The sequence below is a fragment of the Dictyostelium purpureum genome (genome assembly GCF_000190715.1).
Source record: "Dictyostelium purpureum unplaced genomic scaffold DICPUscaffold_181, whole genome shotgun sequence".
NCBI lineage: Eukaryota > Evosea > Eumycetozoa > Dictyosteliales > Dictyosteliaceae > Dictyostelium > Dictyostelium purpureum.
In genome coordinates this window covers 1-26,443 of record NW_003519518.1, presented here as the reverse complement: position 1 = coordinate 26,443, position 26,443 = coordinate 1, and the positions used below count along the sequence as shown (strand labels likewise).

At 23.9% G+C, this 26,443-nt stretch overlaps 8 protein-coding genes across 8 annotated transcripts; all 8 read right to left on the bottom strand.

Moving 5' to 3' along the window:
• Positions 1-1,059: 1,059 nt before the first annotated feature.
• Positions 1,060-2,431, bottom strand: DICPUDRAFT_153973 (uncharacterized protein; the record flags this gene model as incomplete). Its single annotated transcript, XM_003289528.1, is given in 3 exon segments — positions 1,060-1,323; positions 1,399-2,305; positions 2,325-2,431. 3 exon segments carry the CDS (start codon positions 2,429-2,431, stop codon positions 1,060-1,062), a joined length of 1,278 nt encoding a protein of 425 aa, XP_003289576.1.
• A 1,553-nt stretch (positions 2,432-3,984) lies between these two features.
• Positions 3,985-7,317, bottom strand: DICPUDRAFT_48687 (uncharacterized protein). The gene is made up of 3 exons (XM_003289527.1): positions 7,075-7,317; positions 5,708-7,006; positions 3,985-5,626 (listed from the first exon to the last, which is right to left on the bottom strand). The coding sequence occupies exons 2-3, from the start codon at positions 6,993-6,995 to the stop codon at positions 4,020-4,022; spliced, it is 2,895 nt and encodes a 964-aa protein (XP_003289575.1). The 5' UTR covers positions 6,996-7,006; positions 7,075-7,317; the 3' UTR covers positions 3,985-4,019.
• A 925-nt stretch (positions 7,318-8,242) lies between these two features.
• DICPUDRAFT_56185 (uncharacterized protein) lies at positions 8,243-10,995 on the bottom strand. The gene is made up of 2 exons (XM_003289526.1): positions 9,988-10,995; positions 8,243-9,906 (listed from the first exon to the last, which is right to left on the bottom strand). The coding sequence occupies exons 1-2, from the start codon at positions 10,559-10,561 to the stop codon at positions 8,318-8,320; spliced, it is 2,163 nt and encodes a 720-aa protein (XP_003289574.1). The 5' UTR covers positions 10,562-10,995; the 3' UTR covers positions 8,243-8,317.
• A 764-nt stretch (positions 10,996-11,759) lies between these two features.
• DICPUDRAFT_98412 (uncharacterized protein) lies at positions 11,760-13,682 on the bottom strand. Its single transcript, XM_003289525.1, has one exon. It carries the CDS (start codon positions 13,576-13,578, stop codon positions 11,902-11,904), a length of 1,677 nt encoding a protein of 558 aa, XP_003289573.1. The 5' UTR covers positions 13,579-13,682; the 3' UTR covers positions 11,760-11,901.
• A 191-nt stretch (positions 13,683-13,873) lies between these two features.
• DICPUDRAFT_92323 (uncharacterized protein) lies at positions 13,874-14,601 on the bottom strand. The gene is made up of 2 exons (XM_003289524.1): positions 14,216-14,601; positions 13,874-14,113 (listed from the first exon to the last, which is right to left on the bottom strand). The coding sequence occupies exons 1-2, from the start codon at positions 14,295-14,297 to the stop codon at positions 14,013-14,015; spliced, it is 183 nt and encodes a 60-aa protein (XP_003289572.1). The 5' UTR covers positions 14,298-14,601; the 3' UTR covers positions 13,874-14,012.
• A 1,266-nt stretch (positions 14,602-15,867) lies between these two features.
• DICPUDRAFT_35993 (uncharacterized protein) lies at positions 15,868-17,458 on the bottom strand (the record flags this gene model as incomplete). The annotated part of the gene is made up of 3 exons (XM_003289523.1): positions 15,868-16,269; positions 16,338-16,958; positions 17,027-17,458. The coding sequence occupies 3 exons, from the start codon at positions 17,456-17,458 to the stop codon at positions 15,868-15,870; spliced, it is 1,455 nt and encodes a 484-aa protein (XP_003289571.1).
• Positions 17,459-19,822: 2,364 nt separating this feature from the next.
• Positions 19,823-24,451, bottom strand: DICPUDRAFT_98410 (uncharacterized protein; the record flags this gene model as incomplete). Its single annotated transcript, XM_003289522.1, has 3 exons — positions 19,823-20,437; positions 20,513-24,065; positions 24,447-24,451. 3 exons carry the CDS (start codon positions 24,449-24,451, stop codon positions 20,327-20,329), a joined length of 3,669 nt encoding a protein of 1,222 aa, XP_003289570.1. The 3' UTR covers positions 19,823-20,326.
• A 786-nt stretch (positions 24,452-25,237) lies between these two features.
• Positions 25,238-26,028, bottom strand: DICPUDRAFT_80340 (uncharacterized protein; the record flags this gene model as incomplete). Its single annotated transcript, XM_003289521.1, has 2 exons — positions 25,238-25,546; positions 25,624-26,028. 2 exons carry the CDS (start codon positions 26,026-26,028, stop codon positions 25,238-25,240), a joined length of 714 nt encoding a protein of 237 aa, XP_003289569.1.
• Between the last annotated feature and the right edge of the window lie 415 nt (positions 26,029-26,443).

Sequence of the window (26,443 nt, the reverse complement as noted above, 5' to 3'; positions counted from 1 at the left end):
TTTTTAAAAATTAAAAAAAAAAAAAAAAAAAAGATAAAAATAATTTTAATTTATCTTTTTTTTTTTTTTTTAATTAAAGATAAATGAATATTTTCATTTAATTTTAAAATAATGAAGTAAATTAAAATAAAAAGATAAAAACCAGTATAAAAAAAAATAATAGAAATTAAAAAAAAGAAAATAAAAGTAAAATATGAAATAAAATTTTAATCTTTATTTGTTTATATAACTAACTCTTTATGAAATATAAAAATAAAATCTGAATTGATAATAATTAAATTGAACTGAATTTACTTTTTTTACTGATTGTTATTTGTTAATTTAATTATTATAATTGATAGTGAAATAATATATAGTATGAATATACTAATGAGATCTTTAGATTGGTATTTCTTGAAATGGTAGAAAAATGTGGTATTATGAGTTTGATAGTGGTAATTGTTGGTGATTGTTGGTGATTGTTGGTGATTGTTGGTGATTGTTGGTGATTGTTGGTGATTGTTGGTGATTCATTATATTATTGCGGTGGTGGTGATGAGTTAAATAACTGTGAGCTCTAAAAAGAAAAAATGTTATTATGATTTTTTTGATGGATACCCCTGATGATAGTTGATTATTATTAGTTGGAACAAAACCCCTTTGTTTGATTATACACTATTAACATTAAACGTATTGATATTGAAAATAACGGAATAGAACTAAACTAAATAAATAATAAAATGAATATTAGTTTCTTTTATATTTAAATATAAGTTTAATTATATTAATGTTATCATTATATTTTGCTTTCTATTTGATATTGAAATATTTGTCCATTTTCTGAGCTTTAATATGAAGGGTTGAGTTTTATGATGCCATATTTACTACTAAACGTTGATAATGATTTGATTATATCTTGAATTCCTTTTTTTATGGTGTTGTTAACTATTTATAATGTCACCGATTTTAATATGAAAAATTGAATAACGATTTAGTTAATAGTTTCATCGCTGTCAAATTCAATAATTGAAATTAGAATGAAAAGATTTAATTATTATTTCCTCGCCATTGATTTCATGATTAATCGAGATCCATGTAGTCATCAGATTCTTCGGAATTATCAAATGAATTATTATTATTTGTAAAAAATTCATCTGGAAGATAGTCATCTTCATTAAAATTGTATCTTGAAAATGATTGATCATTGTGATCAGAATGGGAATCTGATTCATTATCGGAATCATAATCGGAATTATTATCATTGGAACCATTAACGGATTCATTAGCTTGTTCTAATGGTTCTAATTTGACATCATATATTGATATTTTGACTTGACCCTCTCTCTGCAATATAATAAAGAAATAAATTAAAATAAGTTTTATTTATTATGTATAAATATTAATATATGAATTACTTACTTGAATAAAATAAAATTCTTTTCTGCATAATGGACAAGTATTATTATTTAATTTGCACCATTTACGGACGCATTCATTGCAAAAATTGTGAGAACAAATTTCGATAGTGGAGGTATTGGTGGTATTCATTTTGATATAACAAATACAACATTCGTTATTTTCTAAACTCTCCTTTTCTAATTTTTCTTTTTCGATACGTTCTCTTCTCTCTTTTTCCGCATTTTCTTTTTCCAATCTATCTCTTTCAATACGTTCCTGTTCTTTTTTTTCTTTCTCAACACGTTCTCTTTCTAATCTTTCATTTTCCAACTTTTCCTTTTCAATACGGTCCTTTTCTGCTTTATCTCTTTTTAATTTTTCTTCCTCGGCAGAATTGAAATTTGGGGTATTTGATGAACCTGCACATGTATAACGACATTGGTCTTTGTTATATGATGGATATTCTGATTCTTGATGTGTACTTTTTTGTTGGTTTCTTGATGGAATATCTGTTGGTTTTGGTTCACCTGTGGTATTGAAACGGGAATGAGAACTATTGAATGCTGGGTAATTAGATTGTGCCCTTGATGGTGTATATGGTTGTTGTGGTTGTTGTGGGCATTGTTGTTGAGTCTTGTTTGATGGAGTACCAGCAGCATTAAAACGTGATTTCTCTCTATTAAATGTTGGATAATCATTTGAACGTGTTCTTGGGGAATTTTGTTGTGGGCTTGGTTGCTGTTGTTGTGGGTGTTGTTGTGGTTGATTTGTTTTTGGGAGACTACCGGCATTATAACGTGAATGGATTTGGTTAAAATTTGGGTAGTTTGTTGATTGTTGTTGTAGTTGTTGTTGTTGTTGTTGTTGTTGTTGCTGTTGTAGTAGTCGCTGCAGTTGTTGATGTTGTTGCTCGTTGTTTTCTTTGGAGCTCTTGTTGTTGCTTTAACTCTTGTTCTCTTTGCTTCATTAATTCTTCTTGCTTTCTTTTCTTCTCTTCTTGCTCTTTTAAGAAAGCTTGGTCTAATTGTTGTTGTTGTTGTTGTCTTCTGTTCATTTCTTGTTCTTGTTATTGATTGTTTAATGAAGCGGCAATATTATAATGAACTTGATTTGGGTGTTGTGGGTAGGTTCTTTGATTGCTATGGTTATTGGAGAAGCAATCTTTGTGGTTGGTATTGTGGGTGTTATTGGAGTTGTTGGTGTTATTGGTGTTATTGGTGTTATTGGTTTGGGTATTATTGGTGTTGGTTTTTTTGTTTAAATATTTATTAAAAATAAAACTAAGTGAAATACCAATGATAAAAATAATTAAATCATCCATTGTTGATTAAAATGAATTGTGATTTGGAATATTTGGGATGGTTGAAAATTTTTATTAAAAAAAAAAAATATTGCAGTTATTAAAATATATTATTTTATGGAGTATAATAAAAAAATAAAGCAATATAATTATTTGTATGTTGAAAAAAAAAAAAAAAAACAAATAAAAAAAAAAAAAAAAAAAAAAAAAAAAAAAAAAAAAAAAAAAATTTTTTAGCTTTTAAAAAATTTAAAAAAAAAAACAAAAAATTAAAATTAAAAAAAACATAAAATTAAAATTTAAATTAAAAAAAAAAAAAAATTATTAGCAAATAGAAAATCCTGTTTTCCATACTTTATTAAGATGGAAATGATAATTATTAAATTAATGGGTCATATTTAATATTTAAATAACAACCCTATAAAAAAATCATATTACAAGATATTGGTTTATTTGCTAAAAATTAAAATAAAAGAAATAAAAATATTGTTACAATATTTTTTTCTTTTTTACAATTTTAAAATAATTTATTTGTATTTTTTAACAATAAGATATAATTGATTATTATTAATATTTAGGGTATCCTCTACATTTCTTTATATATTTCATCGATTCGGTAAGGGATTGATTCATATAATGATTATATTATTGATTATATGATTGATTTTTTAATTGACCCGCGTTCATGAAACATCTTTTTTGATACCCTTTCTTTAAAAATTAATTTTCAATTTTATTTTATATCTGAACTGTAGGGTTGTAATGGGTCAACTTGTATATTATTCCTACTGAATATTGTTTCAGTACCAATAAAAGTTGTTAATTAAAATATGTAATAAATGTTTAATCATTTAAATTTATTGTTTTTTATTGTAGGGAATTAAATGAAAATATTTTTATCTTTTTTTTTAAAATCTTTTAAAAAGAAATGAACTTTATTGTGTATATTAAAAATCACCACCATATTCAAAACAATTGAAAAAAAAAAACTTTATATTTTTTCTTATTTTTATTCTAATTCTTTTTTTTTTTATTTTGTCCAAAAGCTTTTTAAAAGAATGGATGAAAATTTTAAAAAAATCATAATTTATTTTATAATAATTTGACGAATCCATTTGAGAAGAAGATATATCCCTCTTCACTTTTTAAATATTATTATTATTATAATTTATTTTTCTTCAATAACTAAATTTGGAGTTTTCTGAAAGCAATAAATTTGAGATTAATCTATTGTTTTCCAAAATAAAAAAAAAAGAAATCGTATTAAATAATATTAAATAAATATTTGTAGATCTAAAATATTTTTTCGAATTATAAATAATATAATTTATTTATTTATTTTTTATAATAATAAAATAATTTGAATAATTAATAAAATTAATAAAATATTAAAATTAAAATTAAAGTTTGAAATTGTAAAGGAACTGTCATCATCTGCCTCGTGGAATGGTGGTACGAAATGAGCAGCCATAATTCTACCTATATAAAGAGACCCTTGATGTTCTGGTATATTTGTTTTAAACTGAATTGAAGTGATTAAAGCATTTTTAAAAGCAAAGAGATCAAAGAATGGAATTGATAGTTCTATCCAACGATTAGCTGGGAATTCACCTCCAACATATTGTGTAATTCCCATGCATGGTAACTGAGCTTGAATAGTCTCTTCACCTAAACATATAGCGGCATTTAATTGTTTTGGAGGAACATTACGTAGTACGTCCTCATTTGATTCTGTATTTTCAAGACCAGGGAACTGATAATTTGGATCTGGTTCAAAATAAAGATCGAATACAAAGCCATCATATAGATTTGTGTTTAAAGTTCCATTTTCCAAAGATATCATTAAATTGTTAAAACTTGAAACTTGAAACTCTATAGTTGTGTATCCCCTATAAAGAGATGCTTTGCTCTTGAAATTGATATTACCGGAGCTATATGTATTATTTGCACCACCTAAAAATTCACCTTTATCGAAATAGCTAATATTGGTTTCATTCTTTAAATCCATGCACACTGTACCGTTTGAGAATTGGATATCATCCAAATACACCATATCCATAAATTCACTGTTGGTACCTTGAATCATAAAACCATCGATCTTGGTAACATTTGAAGGATTAATTGGAATTTGAAATAATGGAATTATAACTTTATACCAAACACCAGCTTCTATTCCACCCAATAAATAATCACCAATATTTGCAATACCTACACGTAACGAGTTATAGGTTAAATAAAGTACAAGACTTTGTTTACCTGAATTGCCACCATTTAACCAGAATGAAAGGTATTTGTGTCTTCTAACAGGGAATGTTTCGTTGGTACGTAAACGGAAATAATCATTACCTCTATTCAAAGCAAAGCCAATACTTGTACCGATTCTTGCGAACTGTGTACTTGGATCACGTACCATGGTGTTTGATTTATCTAACCAATTACCCTGTAGTGTGTCGTTGTAGATATCTATAGGTCTATAAGATGTACAGTTTGAAATGAAATAACCAATTGGTGAGGTGTTCCATTGAGTGAAAAGTTCAGAATCTGATTCACTCGAGCCATTAATACATGGAGCAGATATATAATTAAAGAGGGATAGTTGGGCATGGGTTGGTAGTTTGGTAGCTGAAATACTTTTTTCTTGGTTGTTGGTAAGTGATACATAATAGTTCATTGGTGGGACTGGAATCTTAGCACCACTACTAAAATAGGTACTTTCTATTTTGTTCTTTAATAAAAGTTTATCAAAATACCAGGAAATACCTGTTGATGTATAAATAAAGGTATAGTTGTGAAAAAGAGTGAAATCCGCACCTGGTAATGAGTCAGTAAATTGGACCAATACACCAAAATATGTATAGCCATAAGTAATACTTGTTGAATTACCATTAATTTTAAAAAATACATCTGAATATTGACCTTTACCACCCGATGCAATATATGCTTTTGTGACTGTAAAAAATTTAAAAAAAATATTGGTTAGATTTAAATTTTAAATGTGGGGTGGATGATAATAAAAATATATTTACTTACTTGAATTTGTTGCTGGAGATGGTACAAGATTAAAAGTATAGGTTCCATATGAAAGCTTTTGAGTTGATTCAACCTCAGCACAAGTATAACTATTATTTAAACATTTGCTTGGACATCCTTCATTATCTAGTGTTAGTTTCATAATCTTTTTGGTACCAGCATTAGTATATTGCACATTTTCACTTAATAATGTACATGAGTATGGATTATTTGATATTGATGAAATTGAACTTAAAAAGTTACCATCAGTTGACATATCATCTACAACATCATCACTACATGATATTAACTTTGAACTTGTTGTTACTTCTGATGATTCTTTAATTAAGAAGTCATCTCCATCATCTGATTCTTCAGAGTTTTCACCATCTATTGGTTCATCATCTGAAATATCTGGAATTGGTATTTTACCTTCGCTTGAGAAAAATTCTTCTTCTGATTCTTCTGATGATTCTGAACCCTTTGATCCTTTAGAAACTGGTTTCTTTGTTATTGGTAATTTTGATGTTGTTGAAGCTTTCCCTGTAGAGGTTGTTAATGTTGGTTTTGAGGTTGTTTTAACAGTAGATGTTGATGGTTTACTAGTAGTAGATGCTAAGGTTGGTTTTGAGGTTGTTTTATTTGTTGGTTTTGAGGTTGTTTTATTTGTAGGACTAGGTGTTGATGAATGCAATTTTGATGTTGTACTTCCCATAGTTGTTGTGGTTTTTGATTTACCACCAGTTGTTATTGGAGTTTTTGAAGTGATAGTAGCTTTAGGTTTTTCAGTTTCTAATGACTCATCGGCTTTAGTAGGCTTTGATGATGATTTTGAAATAGTTGGTGTTGGTTTTCCAGTTATAGTTGATTTACTTGCAGTGGAAGTTGGTTCGTCACTTTTTAATGAAGTTGTTGTTTTTGAGGTAGCAGATGGTTTTGTACCAGATGTTTTAGAGGTAGTAGTAGTAGTTGTAGTTGGTGTATGTGATCCATCTTTAGATGTTGTTGTTATTTTTGTAACTGATTTTGGTGTTAATGTTTTAATTGGTTTTAAAGTTATTTTTGGTTTTATTGTTGATTTAGGTGGTAGTGTTTTCTTTTTAGGTGGTGCAAACTGTGGAACTATATTTGGGCCATATGTTTCTGGTGGAGGAGGTGGTAAATCATCAGAATCAGGTTCCTCAACTTCATCACCTTGAGCGCTATCACGTGCTATAAATTCTTCTGAATTTATTATTTGAACATAAGATGAAAACACTAAAAATATAATTAATATACTGTATATTATGACACTTTGATATTTTTTCATTTTTTCCTAATCTTTAATGAAAATAAAATATTAGTATAAAATTCTTTAAATAAAAAAAATAAAAAAAATAAAAAAATACCATCGAAAATTAATCTTTTAATTAAACAAAAAAAAATATTAATTAAAATAAAACAAATAAATATTGATTTTATAATAAAATAAAATTATAACTAAAGTTTATAAAGTTTTTTGTAAAGTTTTTAGTGAAACAATTAATTAATATTTTATAAAACAATAAAATTATTATTTTATTATCATAAAATAAAATAAAATTATAAAACACAAAATAAAATTTTAAAATATAAAAAAATTTATTTTGATTTATGATTATGATTATTGTTATTTTTATTTTAAACAAAAAAATATTAAAACAATTTATTTTAAATATATTGTTTAAAATAATAATTTAATTTTAAAAAAAAAAAATTAAAATAAAATAATAATCTGATTGAAATTACAAATTTAATTAAAAAAAGTTCTAAGTACTGGTACTAATACTAACAACAGCATACATGTACATATATATTATAAAGATTAGCATTTTAACAACACCATTTTATTATAATATTGGAAATTATGTATTGATGATTACCATTAACTTTTTTTATTTGGTTATTTTTAATATATTTTGATAATTTTTATTTTTTATTTATTATTAAGCAGGTGTTGTTATTATTAAAAAAAAAAAAACGACCTAGTATTTAAGTAAAAAGTAATATTACATTTTAAAAAGAAATTCTTACCATCATTAATAAATATCTATATATAAAAGGAATATGTATATATATATCTATAATATTAATATATACATATATATAATTATAAAATACGACTTTTATTATTTATTTATACATACACAAAAATAATCACACATATTTTAAAATATGGTGTAGGGTGTATATGATAAACAACAACAATAATAATAACACATTTTTTAAGAATATATTGTATAAATTCAAAAAAATAAATAATGATAATTAAAAGATTTTTTTTATTATTTTAACCCAAAAAAAAGAAAAAAATTAATTTAATTTTTATGTGTGGGTTAAAAATAAATAAAATACTAAATAAAATAATTTTTCTATATATATCACATTTTAAAGATTTTAAAAAAAAATAGTTGTATTGAATGATTATTTTATTGGCAAAGAGTGATTAAAGTTTTTTTTTAAAATAAAAAAAATTGATTGTGAAAAAACGATAAAAATAAAAAAAAAAAATTTCTTTTTTTTTTTTATATTTTGATTAATTTTCGATAAATTTTAAATTATTTTATTTATTTAAAAAAAATATAAATATATATATTATATTGTAAAATTAATTTAAATTATAATAAAAATAAAAAATAATAATGATATTAATAAATTAATATTAATTGATAATTTAAAAGAAAAAGAACCGTCAACTTCATCAACGTGTGGGGGAACAAAATTGCCAAATTGTAAATCACCAACAAAGAAACCACCTTGATGTTGTTCGACTGGAGTTTTAAATGTTAGACTGGTTACTAAAGCATTTGGATAAACATAAAGATCAGCAAATGGAATAAGTAATTCTACCCATTTATTAGCAGGAACTTGACCACCTAAATATTCAGACAATCCAACACATGGTAAATTTCCAACAACTTGGACAGTAGCACACATTTGAAGATTTAAATAGAATGTACTTTCTGGTAAGTCATCTGAAAAGTCATTACCACTATTTTGATTGTTATAATTTGGATCTGGTATAAAGAAAAAGTTCAATTTCATTAAATCTAACTCGGCTGTATTGATTGAACCGTTCATAAAACTAATAACTGCAGTTGATCCTTGGAAAAGTTGATACTCTATGGTTTTAAAACCTCTAAATAACTTTGAAGTACTATTGAAATCAACATTATTAACACTATAAACACCGGATGCACCATTAGCCAATTTACCTTGATGATAATAGGGTACTTCAGTTGATTCATCTACGCAAACAGTACCATTTGAAAAGTAAATATCATCCATGAATACCATATCTAAGAAAGCATCACTTGTACCCTGAATAATGAAGCCATCATAGGTTTTAATAGTTGGTGGATTAATGATAACCTTACCCATTGGGATGATAACTTTATACCATGTATTTTTTTGAAGACTACCATGAATATAATCACCTATATTAGCTTGTCCAATTTTCTTGTCACCATTTGTCAAATAAAGGGCTAAGCTTTGATAACCTTGATTACCACCATTTATCCAAAACATTATATATCTGTGTCTATTTATTGGGATAGAGCTATTAAAAGATAATCTAAAGTAGTTATTGGCATTATTTAAAGCAAAACCAATGCTGGTACCAATTCTTGCATATTGAGCCATATTATTTGTACTGTTTGGGAATTGAACTAAACATTTTGATTGGTCTACCCAACCATCATTAAATGTATCATTGAAAATTGGAATTGGTCTATAGTTGGTGCAATTTGAGGTAAAGTAATATAATGGTGAATCCATATTGTTATTCCAATTATTACCATCACTACTGCTATCACTTGAACACATATCGGAGGTATAGTTGAACATTGAAAATTGAGAGAATGCTGGTAAGTTTACTGCTGGGATTTTTAAGGTTCCACTATTAGTTACAGAAGCATAGAATTTCATTGGTGGAGTGGGAAGTTTAACACCGTTATAAATAGACGATTCTACCTTGTTTTGTAAAAGAATATTGTTATAATAAAAACTCAATTTTCCACTAGTATATATAAATTTATAAACTTGTTCTAAACTAAAATCAGTACCAGTTAATGTGTCTGAATAGGATGTAGTTTGACCAAAATAAGTATAACCATAAGTTAATTTAGTTGAGTTACCATTCATTTGGAAAAAAATATCAGAATATTGACTTTTACCACCTGATGAGATATAAACTTTTGTTACTTTTGAATTTAACAAAAAACAATATATTAGTATTTATTAATTAAAATATTATTCATTAATAAAGCTTTGAAAATACTTACAGACATTTTTAACAGGTGATGCAGCAACTTTAAATTCATATGTTCCATAGTCAAGAACAGTACTGTTAGTTGAGATTTCTGAACATGAGTAACTATGTGATAAGCAAGAAGTTGGACAACCAGTACTTGATATTGACAATTTTGCAAAATTTCCTTTGGTTGATGATGAAAATACAGCATTGGAGCTTGATAATGCGCACTCATATGGATCGTTGCTTGATGTAGATACACCAATATCAAAGCTACTTGATGAACTAAAATCATTAAAATAATCTGGTGCACATTGGTGTAAATCCTCACCACTTTCTGATCCTACTGATGAAGATGAAGCCTCTGATGATGCAGTTGGCTTGGTAGTTGGTTTGGATGTTGGTTTGGATGTTGGTTTGGATGTAGGTGATGTTGATGGTGTTGGAGAAGGAGATTGTGAAGGAGTTGGTGTTACAGCAGATGATGATTCCGTAGAGTTTGACGAAGAACCTGCATTTTCATTTGCCAAACTTGTATAAATGTTACAATTTAAAATTAAAAAAATTAAAAAACAATAAAATAAATGTTTTTTAAAATTTTTCATTTTTTTTTTTTAGAAAAAAGTATTTTATATTTGATTTATTTTTATATGTTTAATTAATTATTATTACTTTAATATTTTATTTATATATATGATTTAAAATTTTACTCTTTATTTTTTTATAAAAATACTGATGATTAATGTACACAAAAACAAATAAATAATATTTTGTATTGGGATGAAACAAAAAAAAATAATAAAATTAAATAAAAAAAAAATATTTATTAAAAAAAAAAAAAAAAAATTAAATAATGATTAATTAATTTTAAAATAATAGTAGATAAGGAAAAAATACTTTATAACTGTTTTTTTAAAATAAAATGATTATTTTAATATATTATTATATAAACAAAAAAATATTATTATGATTTTATTATGATGATTATTAATACACTATTCTTTTTAAAGGCAATGATGTAATCAATTATATAATATTATTAAAGTATATTGTATTTATATTACTATTATATAATTATAAAAATGAAAAATAAAAAAATAAAAAAATTAAATAGATTATTTTAAAAATAAAAAATAAATATATATATAATTTTTTTTTATTCTAAATATTGAATAAAATTATATAAATATATATTAAAGAACCCCTTTCTATATAATAAAAACTAAATTTGTTTTGAGTGTGTGGTGTATGTGACGTTTTTTTTAATGAGTTATACACATATGTGAAATTATATTTATTTAGGTAGGAAAAATTTAAAAAAAAAAAATGGTGGGATGTATCACCCACAATTTAAAGCACACATACACAATTTTTCAATTCACACACACACATGACATTTATATAATTTTCTGAATCAAATAACTGACTGGTATCAATAGTATTGTTATTTTAAAATTTTGTGTGTTGATTAATTTGGTGAGTAAGGGGGTGTGAATATGTGGTTCACATTAAAAATACACATATAGTTTTTAAAACAATAAAACAATAACAACATTAATAATAAAAAAATTAAATTAAAAGGATTAAAGTGTTTATTTCTTTAAAAATTATTAGAATAGTATTGATTTGTTGTTATTGTGTTATTGAAGTGAAAGTGGTATTAAAATGCATCAAATATGGGTGTTTTAAAAAATATGCTATGCGAGAGTGTGAACGTGTTTGTAATTAAGGATCCAAAATAGAAAAAAAAGTGTTGATTTAAATCTGATTAAAATATATTTAAGAAATTGTTATTATATGATTATTTACAAGTGATTCCACCCAAATTTTTTTTTTTATTTACATTTTATTTATAAATTTTATTTATATTACGAGTGTTGTGCTAATTAAATATACAAATATGACTATTTTATGTATAATGATATACAAAAAATATTCTATATGGTTATTGTTTTTTATTTAGATTTTTAAATTCTTCTTTTGTAACCGTTGTTTCAAATAAACCTTCAGTAGCTTCTAAATAGTTATTATATTCTTGAGTATTTGGAAATTGGCTATTTTCACTTTGTTGGCTACTTGCAAAACTGGTTTTTAATGATGGTTTAAAATTATTGATTTCTTGATCAGGATCAGGATCATTATTATTGTTATTATTATTATTATTATCTTTTTCATTATCGCTGATAATAATTGATTCATCTTCGTCCTCCTCTTCTTTTTTAAACTGTTTATTATTTTCATTTTCGTTTTCATTTTCGTTTTCGTTTTCGTTTTCGTTTTCGTTTTCATTTTCATTTTCTTTATCTTGTTTTTCTGTTTCTGATTGTTCCTTTAGTTCATCAGGTATTTTAATTCCATCCTCATCTAAATATTTTAATGGATTGCTGTCATCTGGATCATTTTCACCTTGTGTTGTTGTATTGTTAAATAGTATTGTTGATTTAATATTACTGCTAAAGGATAATGGTTTCGATATTAAGTGGTTTGAGGAAAGTTGACGTTGTTGTACTTGAATTGGTTCATCAATACTTCTGGCATCGTCATTATCATTATCGTTATTATTATTATTATAGCTTTTATATGGTGAATCGTCATTGAATCGAATTGTTCTTTTCGGTGTTTTTTCATCCAAGAAATTAAATAGATCTCTTCCTTTTTTAATTGCACTGTTTTGTTGATACTCTCCATCATTGTTTTCATCTTCATCATCAGCAGTTAGAGTACGGATTCTTCTTCTTGATTCTCTTCTCTTTTCATCCTCTCTGAGCTTATCCAGCTCTTTCCTTCTTGAATGACCCTCTTCTTTAATATCATTCTGTTGTTTTTCACTAACTTGTTTATCCTTGATCTTTTGATTTGGGTCTAAAAACTTTTTATTTACACCAACATTTAATGATAATAAATTATCTAAATCTAATGAGTTGCCCCATTTTGGTTGAGATGATGCTTCGCTATCTGACTCATCGCCCTCTTCATCTGAATCTTTAAATTTTAGACTGGTTTTTTTTTGCGATTTTTTAGTTTTGGTTGATGTGGTTGTTTTTTGCTTTTTATTAGGTGATTTTGATTTTGCTGCTGGTTTTCTTTTTGCACTATTACTCTTTGATGGTGATTGTGTCGATTTCTTTTTGGTCTTTGGTTTATAATCTGAATCTGATGAATCTTCATAACTACTATTTGATTCCTCAGAACTACTTTTAAAATCTTCATTATCTTCAGCCTCTTGACCAGAACTATCATCTTGTTTATTATCATAACTGTCATTTTCTGAATTTAGTTCCTCTTCCTCCTCTTCCTCCTCCTCTTCTTTTTGTTTTCTTTTATTTGGTGCTATTGGTTTTTTAACAATATTTTTTCTACCTCTTGCTGATCTTTGTGACCCACCAGACGATGATTTCGATGCTGACCTTCTTTTTGATATTTCTTCTTCCTCTTCTGAGACATCTTCGCTCTCTTCTACGTCCTCATCATCTTTTTTATTTTCTTTATTTACATATAGTGGGTTTTGTTGGGATGTTGCTCTTCTAGTTCTTCCTGCAAATGGTAATAATTTTTCGATCTCTTTCTCTTGTCGAGATAAACTTCCGCTGCTACTACTACTTTTACTACTACTTCTTGGCATTTACAAAAAATATTTTATATATAATTTTAAAAAAAAACTAAAATATTTTTTAAATAAAAAAAAATAAATAAAAAAAAAAAAAAAAAAAGATAATTTAAAATTTTTCTAATTAATTGCGATAATTCGAAATGAAAAAAAAAAAAAAAAAATTATTTTTAAATTTGAAAAAAATCAATAAAATTAAAAAAAAATAAAAATAAAAATAAAAAAAAATAAAAATAAAAAAAAAAGATATTACATCTCTTTAAACAACAAGAAATAAAATAAAATTGAAAAATAAAATGAAAAAAATTTATGTTTGAGTTTTATATAGTTTCTTTATTTACATGAGTTAAAATCTCTTTTATATATATTTTAAATTATATATAAATATTGGTTTTTTTTTTTTTTTTTTTTTTTTTTAATTTATATCTGAATATAAATGAGGAGAGAATCTATTTTTGAGTATTTTCTAAAACTTTTTCTTCTTCAAGATCTACTAATTGAGCTTCAATTTCATCATTCATATCACCCCAACCGAATTTACCATGTCCTTCTGCATTATTTGAAAAATGAAAAAAAAAAATAATTATTATTAATAATTTTTTAATAAAATAATAATTAAATACAATATTTTAAAAATAAAATAATAGCATACGTTTTTTATCAACACTTCTATAAGCTTGGCATGATCTACGGTCTAATCTGGCTTGTTTGTCAACTTTTTCTGAAAGTACCATTGTATGTGTATATGTATATTTATATTATGTATAATTATTTAATTATTTGCAGTTAATATATTTGTTGAGTATTTGTATGATTTAAATGAAATGAATTATTTAATGTATTTATATTGTTTTTAAAAAAAGATTTTTTTTTTTTTTTTTGAGACTCTTGTTGGAAAAAAGAAAAATTAATACTGGGGAACTTCCTTATATATTTATTTTATTATAATAATAATTAAATATAATTAAAAAAAATTAAAAAAAATTAAAATTTTAATTATTATTAAATGAAAAAAATAAAAATAAAAAATTAAAAATTAAAATAAATGAAATTCTATGATTGTTTATATATAATAAAAATTAATTTCAAATGAAAAATCTTTATTTTCCTTTTATATTGAGATAGATTATTTTTTTGGAATTTTTTTTTTTATTTTATTTTTTTTTTATTTTTTTTAAATTTTTTTGAAATCTACTCCACACAATAATTATTAAAAAATTATATTTTTTTTTAAATTATGCGAAATTCAAATAAAATAAACTTTTTCTCTCAATCAAGAATTGGTATAATATCATATCACACCACTCCCCCACTTTCATACTATATACTTTTATTTCAAATTAATATTTTTTATTTTTTGTGACTTTAAATTTATTACTGGCAGTTTTTCTTCACCCATTTTTCACACACCACACAATGATATGCAATAAAAAAAGATATTTTAAAATTGATATATTTCTTTTTTTTTTTTTGTGTTATGGGGTGGGAGACATAAAAAAAAAATAATAAATAATTAAAATATCTTTGGGTGTGGTATAATAATATTTTTTTTTTTTTTTTTGTGTGTTCGAAAAAAAAAAAATAAAAAAAAGCAGTTTATGAATGATTTTACCAATTCAAAAAAAAGATTGGAGATTCAACTTTTTTTTTAATAGATAAAAATGAAAAAAAAAAAAAAAAAAGGTAATATCATTGTGTACTTTGTTATAACAAATTTGTTGTGGTTATAGTTACCACTTTGTTTTTTATAATTGGTATTGGAGTTGTGTGTTTTTTTTTTTTAATTGTATTTATATGTTCCTCAGAAGAAAATGTATAAAAATTAAAATGACATTATAATAATAGTTATCATATCTATTTGTATTCTTTTAGTTATATGATTGTTATAATAATTATATTATTTTAAAATTACAAAACAATCTTTTTTTTATTTTTACTGTTTTTTAATCAATAAAATGATTATATAATCAATAAAATGATTGTTATTATTACACTAAGATTACACCATATAAACTATTAAATATAAAAAAAATTGTTTTGTAATTTTAAAATAATATAATTATTATAATCTTTATTAAATTTTTTTTTTCTTAAATAATAAATTTTGACCTTTTAAACAATCCACAAAAATTGCAACATATCATATCCTATTTCTAAAACCAATCCCCATTTTAATCCTAATCCCAATTCTTAATCCAATTTTTATCCAAATCCTAATCCTATTATTTATAATTTTATTTTATCTAAAAAAAAAAAGTTATGAATATTTTTTGATATTTTAAGTATTTTTTTATTTTATTTTTTTTATGCTTGGAAAGTATTAGAAACTGGTACATCTTCAAATGTATCTTTACCTTTAATATAATTTTCTCTATCCTTTTCTTTTTGTTTTTCTTTTTGTTCTTTAGTGTTATAATTTGATGATGATTCTTCACCTTCATCGGTAGTAATTTCATTTGCAATATCATTTTCAGAGACTTGAGTAGAAGTTCCAAGGGAACGTGGTAAGTTGAAATATAATAAAACTGTACATGCAAGACCAATACCACCAAAAATCCAGAACATTGTAGATTGGCCTAGTTTTTCAACAACAACTAAAAAGAAGAATGATAATATTAAATTAAAAGTCCATTGGAAAGCATTGATAACTGGGGCACCAATAGATTTACTTTTCTCTGGTAAGATTTCATTAATTACAAACCAAAACTATTATATTATAAAAATAAAAATTAGTATTTTTTTTTAAAAGTTATTTAAAAGGAACTATTACTTACCAAGGTACCAATAGATGCTTCGAATGCAGCAACAAAAATGAATAAGAAAACAATAGATGTCCAACCTTTGGCAGCACCAGATAAAGTTACAAAGAATAAGGCAATTAATAAATCACAAACTGTCATTACACCAGAACCAGTAAATAATAAAATTCTACGACCCAATCTATCGACAAGGAAAATAGCGATTAAAGTTGTTAAAACATTCCAAACTTGTAAAATAATGGCTGCAATTTGTGGGTCATCACCACTATTAATACCAGCATCTTTAAAGATGGTTGTGGAAAAGTACATGAAAGCATTAATACCAGTTAATTGTGCTAAAACAGCTAATAATATACCGAGGAGCATTGGTTTTCTTGTGTCTTTTTGGAATAATACAGTGAATTTGTTACCAGATTGTTGTTGAGTTGGTTCAACTAATTGTGGAGAGTTAGTTCTTGGTGATGCAGTTTGAGCAGCTCTCTTTTTACTTAAATAAACTGGTGATTCGGCAATAAAGCACCAAACAACAAATAATAAAGCACCTGGAATAGCACCTAAACAAAACATTAATTTCCATTGACCTTTAATGGCTAATGCTAAAATATTTGCAATTAAAATACCAACTGTAATTGAAATCTAAATTAAATAAAGATAATTAATTTTTTTTATAGTTTTAATTTTTTTTTAATTTTAAAAATACTTACTTGGAAAAATGAACCATAGATACCTTTCTTTTCGAGGGGTACCATTTCAGAAACCATTAATGGACATACACTAGAAGATGAACCCACGCCTAAACCATGAATAAATCTCAAAGCACAAATTGTTGGTATATTTGTGCCAAAACCTGAACCTAAAGCACCACCAATTGTAGTAATGGCGGTAAAAAGTAATAATGGTTTTCTACCAAACTTATCAGCTACGAAACCACCTGCAAATGAACCAATCATGGCACCTAATAAGATACTACATACGACAACACCTTTAATGGGGGTGGAAATACCAAATTTAGCCGTTATTGGATCAAGAGCCCCAACAATAATACCTGTTGCATAACCAAAAATCAAACCCCCTAAACAACTCTGGGTAACTACTAACCATGGTTTGGAAGATATACTTTTTATTAACTCTGTCATTATATATGATTATTATTATTATTCTCTGTGTTTTATATATATATTGTTACTATACTTTTTTTGCTTTATGTTGTATTGATAAATTATTTTCCTATTTTTTAAAATTAGTGATAAAAATTCTATTTTATAAATTGTAAAGTTAGTTTATATTTAAATAATATAATTAATTTTTGCAGTTTTAATATTATTTTGATTTTTTACAAATAATGATATTAATATTTATTTTTTTTATTTTTATTGGTTTTTAAATTTAAAAAAATTTTTTTTTTAAATTATGATTAAAAAAAAGAATCATTATTGTTATTATTATTATTACTACTATATTGTTATTATTATTATTACTATATATTGTAAGTGTTGGCTTTAATTTTTAATAAAGATCTAGTAATAGTTTTTATAGATAAAAAAATATCATTGATTATATTTAAATTTCTATATTGATTTTATATGTATATTAATATTATTATAATTATTATTGACCATTAATTATTACTATTCGTTACAATTATTTTGTTTATTATTTAGTGTTGTTATTAATTAATTGGATTGTTGTTTTTTTTTTAAAAAATAATAAAAACTATTTTTTTTTATTTTTATTTTTATTTAAAAAATTGGGGGTAATAAAAAATGCAATTGTCTTAAACAATCAGGTGCACAAAAGAAAATATAAATGATTAATATATATAATCAACACACCCACACAAATATACAACCAATACACAAAGATATACAAATAAAACACACAAAACAAAGTGATTATTATTTTTAATTTTCCAAAATTATTTTGAATTTTTAAAAAAAAAAAAAAAATATATTTTTTTTTAAATAATTACTTTTTAAGTTATTTGTGGGGGGCGCCTAGATTTGCGCAATGAAAAAAATAAATAAATAAAATTAAATAGGTTATGTCCCATAAAGTTTTAAATGATAATGTTTTAAATTTAAATTTTTTTTTTTTCTATTTATCTTTTTTTTTTTTTTTTTTTTTTTTTTTAAATAGAAAAAAATATAAATATAAACCAAAACCTATTATACAATGTACATTAAATAACAATACGTTATTATTTGATTTTAAAAAAAATGGAAATTTATATTATTGAATAGATTATATATGGAAATAAAATATACAATTTATAGATACACAACAATATTTTATATATTTATAGATAAAGATGGATATAGATGATAACTGTTGGAAAATTGAAAAAGAAAAAAATATTAAAAAAAAAAATAATTGTTTGCTCTGGAAATTTCAATAGGAAATTTTGAAATTATTTTTTTTATTTACAAATTTATATATATTAAAAAAAAAAAAAGTTGATTTATTTTTTGTAAAACACAAGCAAAAATATATTAATACAATTATTAAATAAACCAAACACATATTTCCTGATATTGTTTTTAAAAAATTAATAAAATAAGTGGTAATACAAAAAAAATTGTTTTTTACTAAATGAAATAAATTGGGGTAAAGGGTTAGGGGGAGTGTGGTTTATATATAACATATGCATAATACCAAATTTATATTTTTGAAATTTAACCCATTAACCCTACATGCGGGCACGTAAAAACATACACCCCCACATATAAAAATTGAAATTATTATGTGTTTTTTACGATAATTATTGTTAAGAGAGTAAATCAATAAATAACAATAACCAAAAAATAAATAAAAAAAAATAAAAATAAATAAAATAAAATATTAAAAAAAAAAAAAACAATATTTTGAAAATTTATATTATTTAATTATTATTTAAAGAAATTAAAGAAAATAACAATAACCAAAAATATCAAAAAAAAGAGAAGTCAATTACTAAAGATAGTGTTAATATGTGATAGCTACCTTTATTTTTAAATTTAATTTCGACCCACAATTACCTTATGATATCACGCGCTCCAAATCTTCAATTTCCATATAATAATTGTTTTTTATAACAGAAAAATATTATTATTATTTTTTTTATTTATTGACTACTACAATTATTTATTTAAATAAAATATATTTATATTATTACTTAAATGTAAAATTTATAATTTTATGTGTTTCTATTTATAATTTTTTATATGTATTTATTAGATTTGATATTTTATAAATGATGAATATTCATATTATTACTCTCTCTATTTATAGTTTTTTTTTTATTTTTTTGATATCATTTTAACCATTTTTTTTTTATTTTTTTTTATTTTTTTTATTTTTTTTTATTTTCAATTAATTTTAAGACACATATGATTATACAAGTGCAAATCTTTTTTTTAGTATTGTTTATTTTTACCATTTTTCAAATAATTGTAATAATTATTTTAATTTATTTTTTGTAACCGAAAATTACTATTATTAAATTTAAGTATTTATTTCAATTTATTAAAATTTTATTTTTATTTATTGTCTTGCAAATCAAATATTATTTTTACTTTTTTAATAAAATATATGATCATATTCTTGTCATTAAAATTCCATTAATTTATTTTTATTTTTAAAATTGAATTATTTTTGTTTTAAAAATAACCAATCAAAAAAAAAAAATTTTAAAATTATTTTTTTATAACTTTTTTTAATAAAAAGTTTTTTCTTATTTTTAATTATTTATTTTTATCTTTTATTTTAATTTTAATTTTAATTTTAAACTCTCTTATTATTTAAAAACAGTTTGTAATTGTGATTATTTTAATAATAATTTTAGGTTAAAAAAAATGAAAATTTTTAATTTAGATTTAAAAATAAATTCTAAAGTACTAATTGTTTTATTCTTTTCAAATAAACATTTAATTAACCAATATTGATTTAATAATTAAATGTTTTATTTTTGTTTATTTTACTTTTTTTATTTTAAATTAGTTTTATAATAAATATAAAAATAAATTTTATTATAAACTGCCTTGATTTTTTTTAATACGAGGATCATACCATGTGGTTTTTTTCATATCCTCCTGAACAAAATATTTGCTACCTGTTTCATCAGTTTTTTCTTTCCAACCCTATAAAAGTTAAATAAATAAAAAGTTAATAAAATTTTTTTTTTTTTTTTTTTTTTTTAATGATCCAATAATTACCTTTGGTAATTCACCATTACATGATAAATATATCTTTTCAAAAAATTCTTCTAAATTTTCACCATTAAATAAACGATTGTACTTGGGTCCAAATAATGAAGAGCCACCAATATGATAACCCAAACTTCTATATGATTCAAATTGAGCTTCGGTAAAGAATTGATCGGTAGTAGATTCATGAGGGAATGATGGGTGTTGAGATTGATATTCTTTAATGATTTCATCTTCATCGCCAGTTAATGATGATTTGATGTATAAAAGATATCCTACTTCGCCACTTGGTGGTATGTCATTATCTGTATCATTATCTGCACCTGGATTTGAACCACTATTATTGCTGCTGCTGCCTTCTTGATAGTTTGAAAAACTTTTTTTCTTTTGATAAATAATTTTACCTACTGTCCAATGTTTTTTTGAATAACCTGTAGCTGGATTACGTCTAATATCGTCCAAATTAATTTGAATATTGATACCAAAATCAATTCTAACGAGTCTCATTAGCTGAGCCATTGATGGGAAGGTCATATCAGGATCTGCTTCGGCATCGCTAATAATGATGTATTTGCAACGACGTTTGATTAATTCATAAGCACCTAAATTTTCAATGTGACCCCCATCGCTGAGATTAATACACCAATCTTTTGATGTCATTGGTGTCCATCCAAACTCTTTGACCAAATGATAGCATGCAAAACCACCATAAAACACTCTTCCAAGGAATGGGTGACTTAAAAATATACCTAATGGATTGGGGAGCCAATAACCTAAACGAATATTAAGAATACCTAAAGACATAACTAATGTTGGAATGGTTGCTGTACCCATTTTAGTACCAACAGCCGCACCACTAATTGAAACTGCAGTTGCTAAATCTAGACGTCTATCTAAACGCTCCATCTGCTCTGTTGAACGATAACCTGACGACTCACTACCACAGTAATGCTGAGAAAATATGAAGAAGTCCGAGCCACGAGAATTTGGTAACTCTAATCCATCACTATTCGATACTGAATTTAATGTTGTGTTGATTAATAAATATGGGGCAACTGATCTACGATTTAAACGGGATATCTTTTCACCACCATATGGTCTAAATCTACCATTTCTGATTGAAAACATGTATGCTTTACTGAGACGATCACGGTAATATTTGTGCATTGATGTTTCATTGATATCCAAACTAAAGAAACTTAAAAGAGATATAAAGAAGCACATACCATTCCCAATACCAAACAATGGACTTGTTGAATCTAACCAAACACTTAACTCTAAATAAGTAAGTATTAACAATATTGGACCAATAACACTTACTATAATATGGAATACCAAACGTTTCCATGGTGAAAGCTTTGGATTTGTCAACAAAGTAAATGCCAATGAATCTGCTAGAATTAATGCAAACAATGAAATTAATGGATAGACTCTAAATGATGACTCGGAAGCACCACCAAAGTAATAAGTATAAACAACCTCGATCAATGGAAGGGACTCGACAAAGGCACCAGCAATAAGCATTATAAATAACCAGCCAAAACTTCTATCGTACCATACTTTACTTCCTTCCTTTCTGAATATCATTGGGAAATTTAAATATAAATGTAATATTATAGAGATTCCCAAATCGATATTGCTAATCTTTGAAAAGTATTTTGAAAGCTCTGAGTAATAAAAGGATACAAAAGCAACCAATACAGGAATTGTAACTTTAGGTCTTGAGATTAAAGGAAATATAATAATGTGAATTAATAGATTCCATGCAACTCTAAGTGAAATATGATAACCCTCGCCAAATTGAACTGGTACATAACGTTCGAATAACAATAACACCCAGACGAATGGAAATATTGAAATTAGATTTAAAACGATACCACGCAAGATTAATACTGGAAATAATAAAAATTCAAATATTCCATTGGCTAAATAATTTGCACTGTTTCTTAAGTGAGTTAATGGTGTACCTTCTTTTAAACCTCTGCCATAATGAAATGGGAAGTTGTGCCAATCTGTGGTATAAGTTCCTTCGCTAAGTAATGATATTAAACATGACCCTATAAAGCCTCCACCTGAAACTGTCGATAGGTAATCCATTTTTTTGAATAGCTTATGCTTTGATAATGCTTGGAGTAAACCCAAATTAAATGTAGCTGATCTAATACCACCACCTGATAATGCTAACCCAACCAATCCAAAATTTGTAGATGGTTGAACTTTTGTATGGTTGTATGAGGGAAAAGAACTTGATGATGATCTTGATGCATTTGAAGCCATTGATGGTTGGCTAGTTGAACTTGCATTACTTTTTTTAGATTGATGGTCATCTTCACTATTGTCATCATCTGCCTCTTCTTCAATATATGGTAATTCTGATTCTGATAATGAAGCACCAGTTGCAACATTAGTATTGTTATTATTAAAGTTACTAATTGTAGAGGATGAAGTTGATTTAGTTAAAGTACTATCTTTTGTATTATCAATATTATTTTCTAAGTGGTGATCTAATGCAGCTGTTCCGGACCATGTACTACGTAATGTTTGGGAGTTACTAAAAGAATTTCTTCTTTCAATTGGACTGGGTATATTACTGCTATTATATTTAATATCAATATTATTGTTGTTGTTGTTGGTTATATTATTTTCTAAAACTGTTGTTTTTGAAATTTCATTTATATTTTCTAATGTAGGTGGTTTTGGTAATAAATCATTTGATGCTCCAATAGTATTTAATGCTTTACTTCCAATAGAATTATAATTTAAATTATTAAAATCGCTATTTACAACTTCATTGTCACTATTATTACTTTTTAATATATGTGGATTAATATTATTATTTGGATTTGTATTGTTTATAATTTCATTTGTTTCGATTGTAGTTAATTTTTTTTCATTATTATTATTATTATTATTATTATTATTATTATTATTATTATCAAAATTAGTTATATTATTTTCTAAATCGCTTGTACTTTCATTAATTGAAGGTGATAAAAATAATGGTGATGGTTCTTTTTCTAAACCTGAGGAATTTAAATGTTGTGGTGTATGAAATACAACTTGTGATGATTTTTTTTTAAATTTATTAAATGGTGGTGGTGTTGAAGATGTTGAATTTGCCAATATTGATTTTCTTAAGGCACTTCCTCTTGAGGACGATAAAAACCGCGATGATGATTGATTTGAAGTTAAAAATGCATAAGCTGGGAACAACTTTGAAATATGAAATGGATCTCTTTCTTTTAACACATTCACTCTTCTTTTTGCTAGCTCTTTTAGTTCTTCGGGAAATATATCTGCAAATCTTTTTGGTTTGGTATTTATCATTTGCCTAATCATTAATAATGGATCACCGATACTATCTTTACGTTTCCTTTGATTTCTACCCCTCCATTCTCCTGATGATATAAATTCGTATAATCTAAATACAGCAATAATTAAAAACACACCTATCATCATTGCCATCCATGGTTGAACTTGAAACTGTATAATCTTTCCGATTGTTATATATATATGACCATTTTTAGTATTTATAAAGTTACTGAAATAATTATCGCTATTACTATTATTATTAAAAAAATAATTTAACATTATATATATTGTAATAGAAATTATTTTTAAAAAAAAAAAAAAATAAAAAATTTGAAATTAAATTAAAATTTTAATTAAAAAAAATAAACCATAAAAAAATTTTTTTTTTTTAATTCAATTTTTTATTTTTTATTAATTTTTTTTCTAAATTTTTTTTTTGGGTCACAGGGTGGTTTTTGGAAGCAAAAACCCTCTACAAGAACCGAAAAACCAATGTTCAGGGACAAGTTGCCAATTGCCAAAAAAAAAAAAAAAAAAAAAAAAAAAAAAAAAAAAAAAAAATTAAAAAAAATAAATAAAAAAATAAATAAAAAAATTTTATTTTAAAAAAAAATTAATTTCTATTTATTACCCCATATTTTATTATAAATGGAAATTATATTTATAAAAATAAAGTAAAAAAAAAAAATAAAACCATCAGAAATTCAATAACATCATTGTGATCCTTTTTAATTTAAATTTTAAATGTTAATTATAATAAAAATAATAATATTTTAAATAATTGTTTTAAAAAAAAATAAATAAAAAAAAAATTTATCTGTTTTAAAATTGAATAATTGTTAAATGACATTTGAATAAAAGATAAATTGAAATTAAGGAATTCCTTTTAATTATCTATATTTTTTAATTATTATTACAAACCTTTTTTTTTTGTCTAATGGAAACTCATTTACTCTTAGTCCACCTGATGGCCATGGTAAATTTGTTTATTTATTTCTGGAGTTTTTATAGGATTCATTTTTAAAGTAAGAAATATTAATGTAAATATAAATTAAAAAGTTAAAAAATATTTATATAAAAAATTAAAAATAAAAAAATGAATGAAATCATAAAAAAAATTAAAAAAATTAAAAAAATAAAAATATTAAAAACACATCAATTTTTTTTTTTCAAGATTTTATTTTTAAGGGAGTGTGAATAATAAAAAAAAATTTTAAAAAATGGTTTGAGGGATTTAAAATAATATCTTTTTTAAATTTACTTTAAGTTTTAAAGTATGTTAACATATTTTTTATTTATTTAAATTTAATATTTTAATTTAAATTTGAAGCTTTAATTTATTTTTTTCTAAAAAAAATAAAAGATGAAGTGATGAAAAAAAAAAGAAAATTTGAATACCAAATTATTTTTTTTTTTTTTTTGTTATGATTTGAGTAATGGAGTTTTTTCACTGATTATTTCAGATGATGACGATAATGGTGGTGAAGCTGAGGTTACTGTTGTTGTATTGGAAATTTGATACATTATTGGTGGTTGTGGAGTTTGTTGTTGAGGAGCTTGTTCTTGTGGATAGCCATGAAAGATGTAAATTCTATTTACATAATCACGATGGGTTTCAAATGCCCTATCGTTTCCTTTTTGATGATATTTATATTTCTTATAAATAGTAATTCCTTTATGCGAATATTTAGTGTTTAAATCTTTAATTAATGCATTAAATTCAATTTCAAGCTATAATAAAAATAATAAGAGTATTAATATACTAAATAACAATATAAATCGATGGACCGATATACTAATCTACTTACATTGTATCTTCTTTTGGCGAAAACTGTAATTAAAATTGTTAAATAAATAAATAAACCAATAGGAACAGTAACCATAGCATGACTAGCATGAGTCAAAGTGAGAACCAATACAAATGGAATAACAAAGGCCAAAGATGAAATAATTGAAGCATAAAAAAAGATTCTGATATTTAATTGTCTCTTGTTGATTTGTTTTCTGCATTGGGAATATATATCGAGATATTCTTGAAAAGTGAGAACATTTTCTAATTGTTGGGGAATATCCTTTGGTCTAATTAAATACTCTGATTTCTTATTAGATTTAAAAATATAGTTAAAATCTCTTTTTTTATATGGAATTTTATATTTATTTGGATAATTTGGTAATTCGAAATTATAGTTTTCTCTATTATAGTTATTAATCATTTTTATTCTTTATTTTTTTTTTTATTTTTTTTTTTTGTAATCTATTTTATTGAAAAAAAATAAGATTTTAAATTTAAAAACTAATTATAAAAATATATTTATACGAATATGTGTATGTGTGTATTATTTAAAATAATATTGTAATTGTATAGTTAAATGTAATGATAGAATTTGAGATAATTGTATAGGAATAATAATATTGAATATAATTAGTATAAATGAATAGAAAAATAATAAAAAAATATTTTTTTCCAAATTTAAAAAAAAAAAGCAATATTTGAAAAGTATTAAAAAATAGTTTTTTATTGGATTCTATTTTATTTTGGTTTGAAGACTTTTTTTTTAAAACTTTTTTATTTTAAAAAATTTTTACAAAAAAAAATAAAAAAAAAAATAAAAAAAATAAAAAAAATAT

Coding starts and splice junctions, on each gene's coding strand:
- DICPUDRAFT_56185 (XM_003289526.1), bottom strand. CDS start 10,561: ATGAAAAATTTTAAAAAACATTTATTTTATTGTTTTTTAATTTTTTTA. Junction 9,907..9,987: donor ATCACCTGTTAAAAATGTCT/GTAAGTATTTTC, acceptor TAAATTCAAAAG/TAACAAAAGTTTATATCTCA.
- DICPUDRAFT_98412 (XM_003289525.1), bottom strand. CDS start 13,578: ATGCCAAGAAGTAGTAGTAAAAGTAGTAGTAGCAGCGGAAGTTTATCT.
- DICPUDRAFT_92323 (XM_003289524.1), bottom strand. CDS start 14,297: ATGGTACTTTCAGAAAAAGTTGACAAACAAGCCAGATTAGACCGTAGA. Junction 14,114..14,215: donor TAGAAGTGTTGATAAAAAAC/GTATGCTATTAT, acceptor CAAATAATGCAG/AAGGACATGGTAAATTCGGT.
- DICPUDRAFT_48687 (XM_003289527.1), bottom strand. CDS start 6,995: ATGAAAAAATATCAAAGTGTCATAATATACAGTATATTAATTATATTT. Junction 5,627..5,707: donor ATCTCCAGCAACAAATTCAA/GTAAGTAAATAT, acceptor AATTTTTTACAG/TCACAAAAGCATATATTGCA.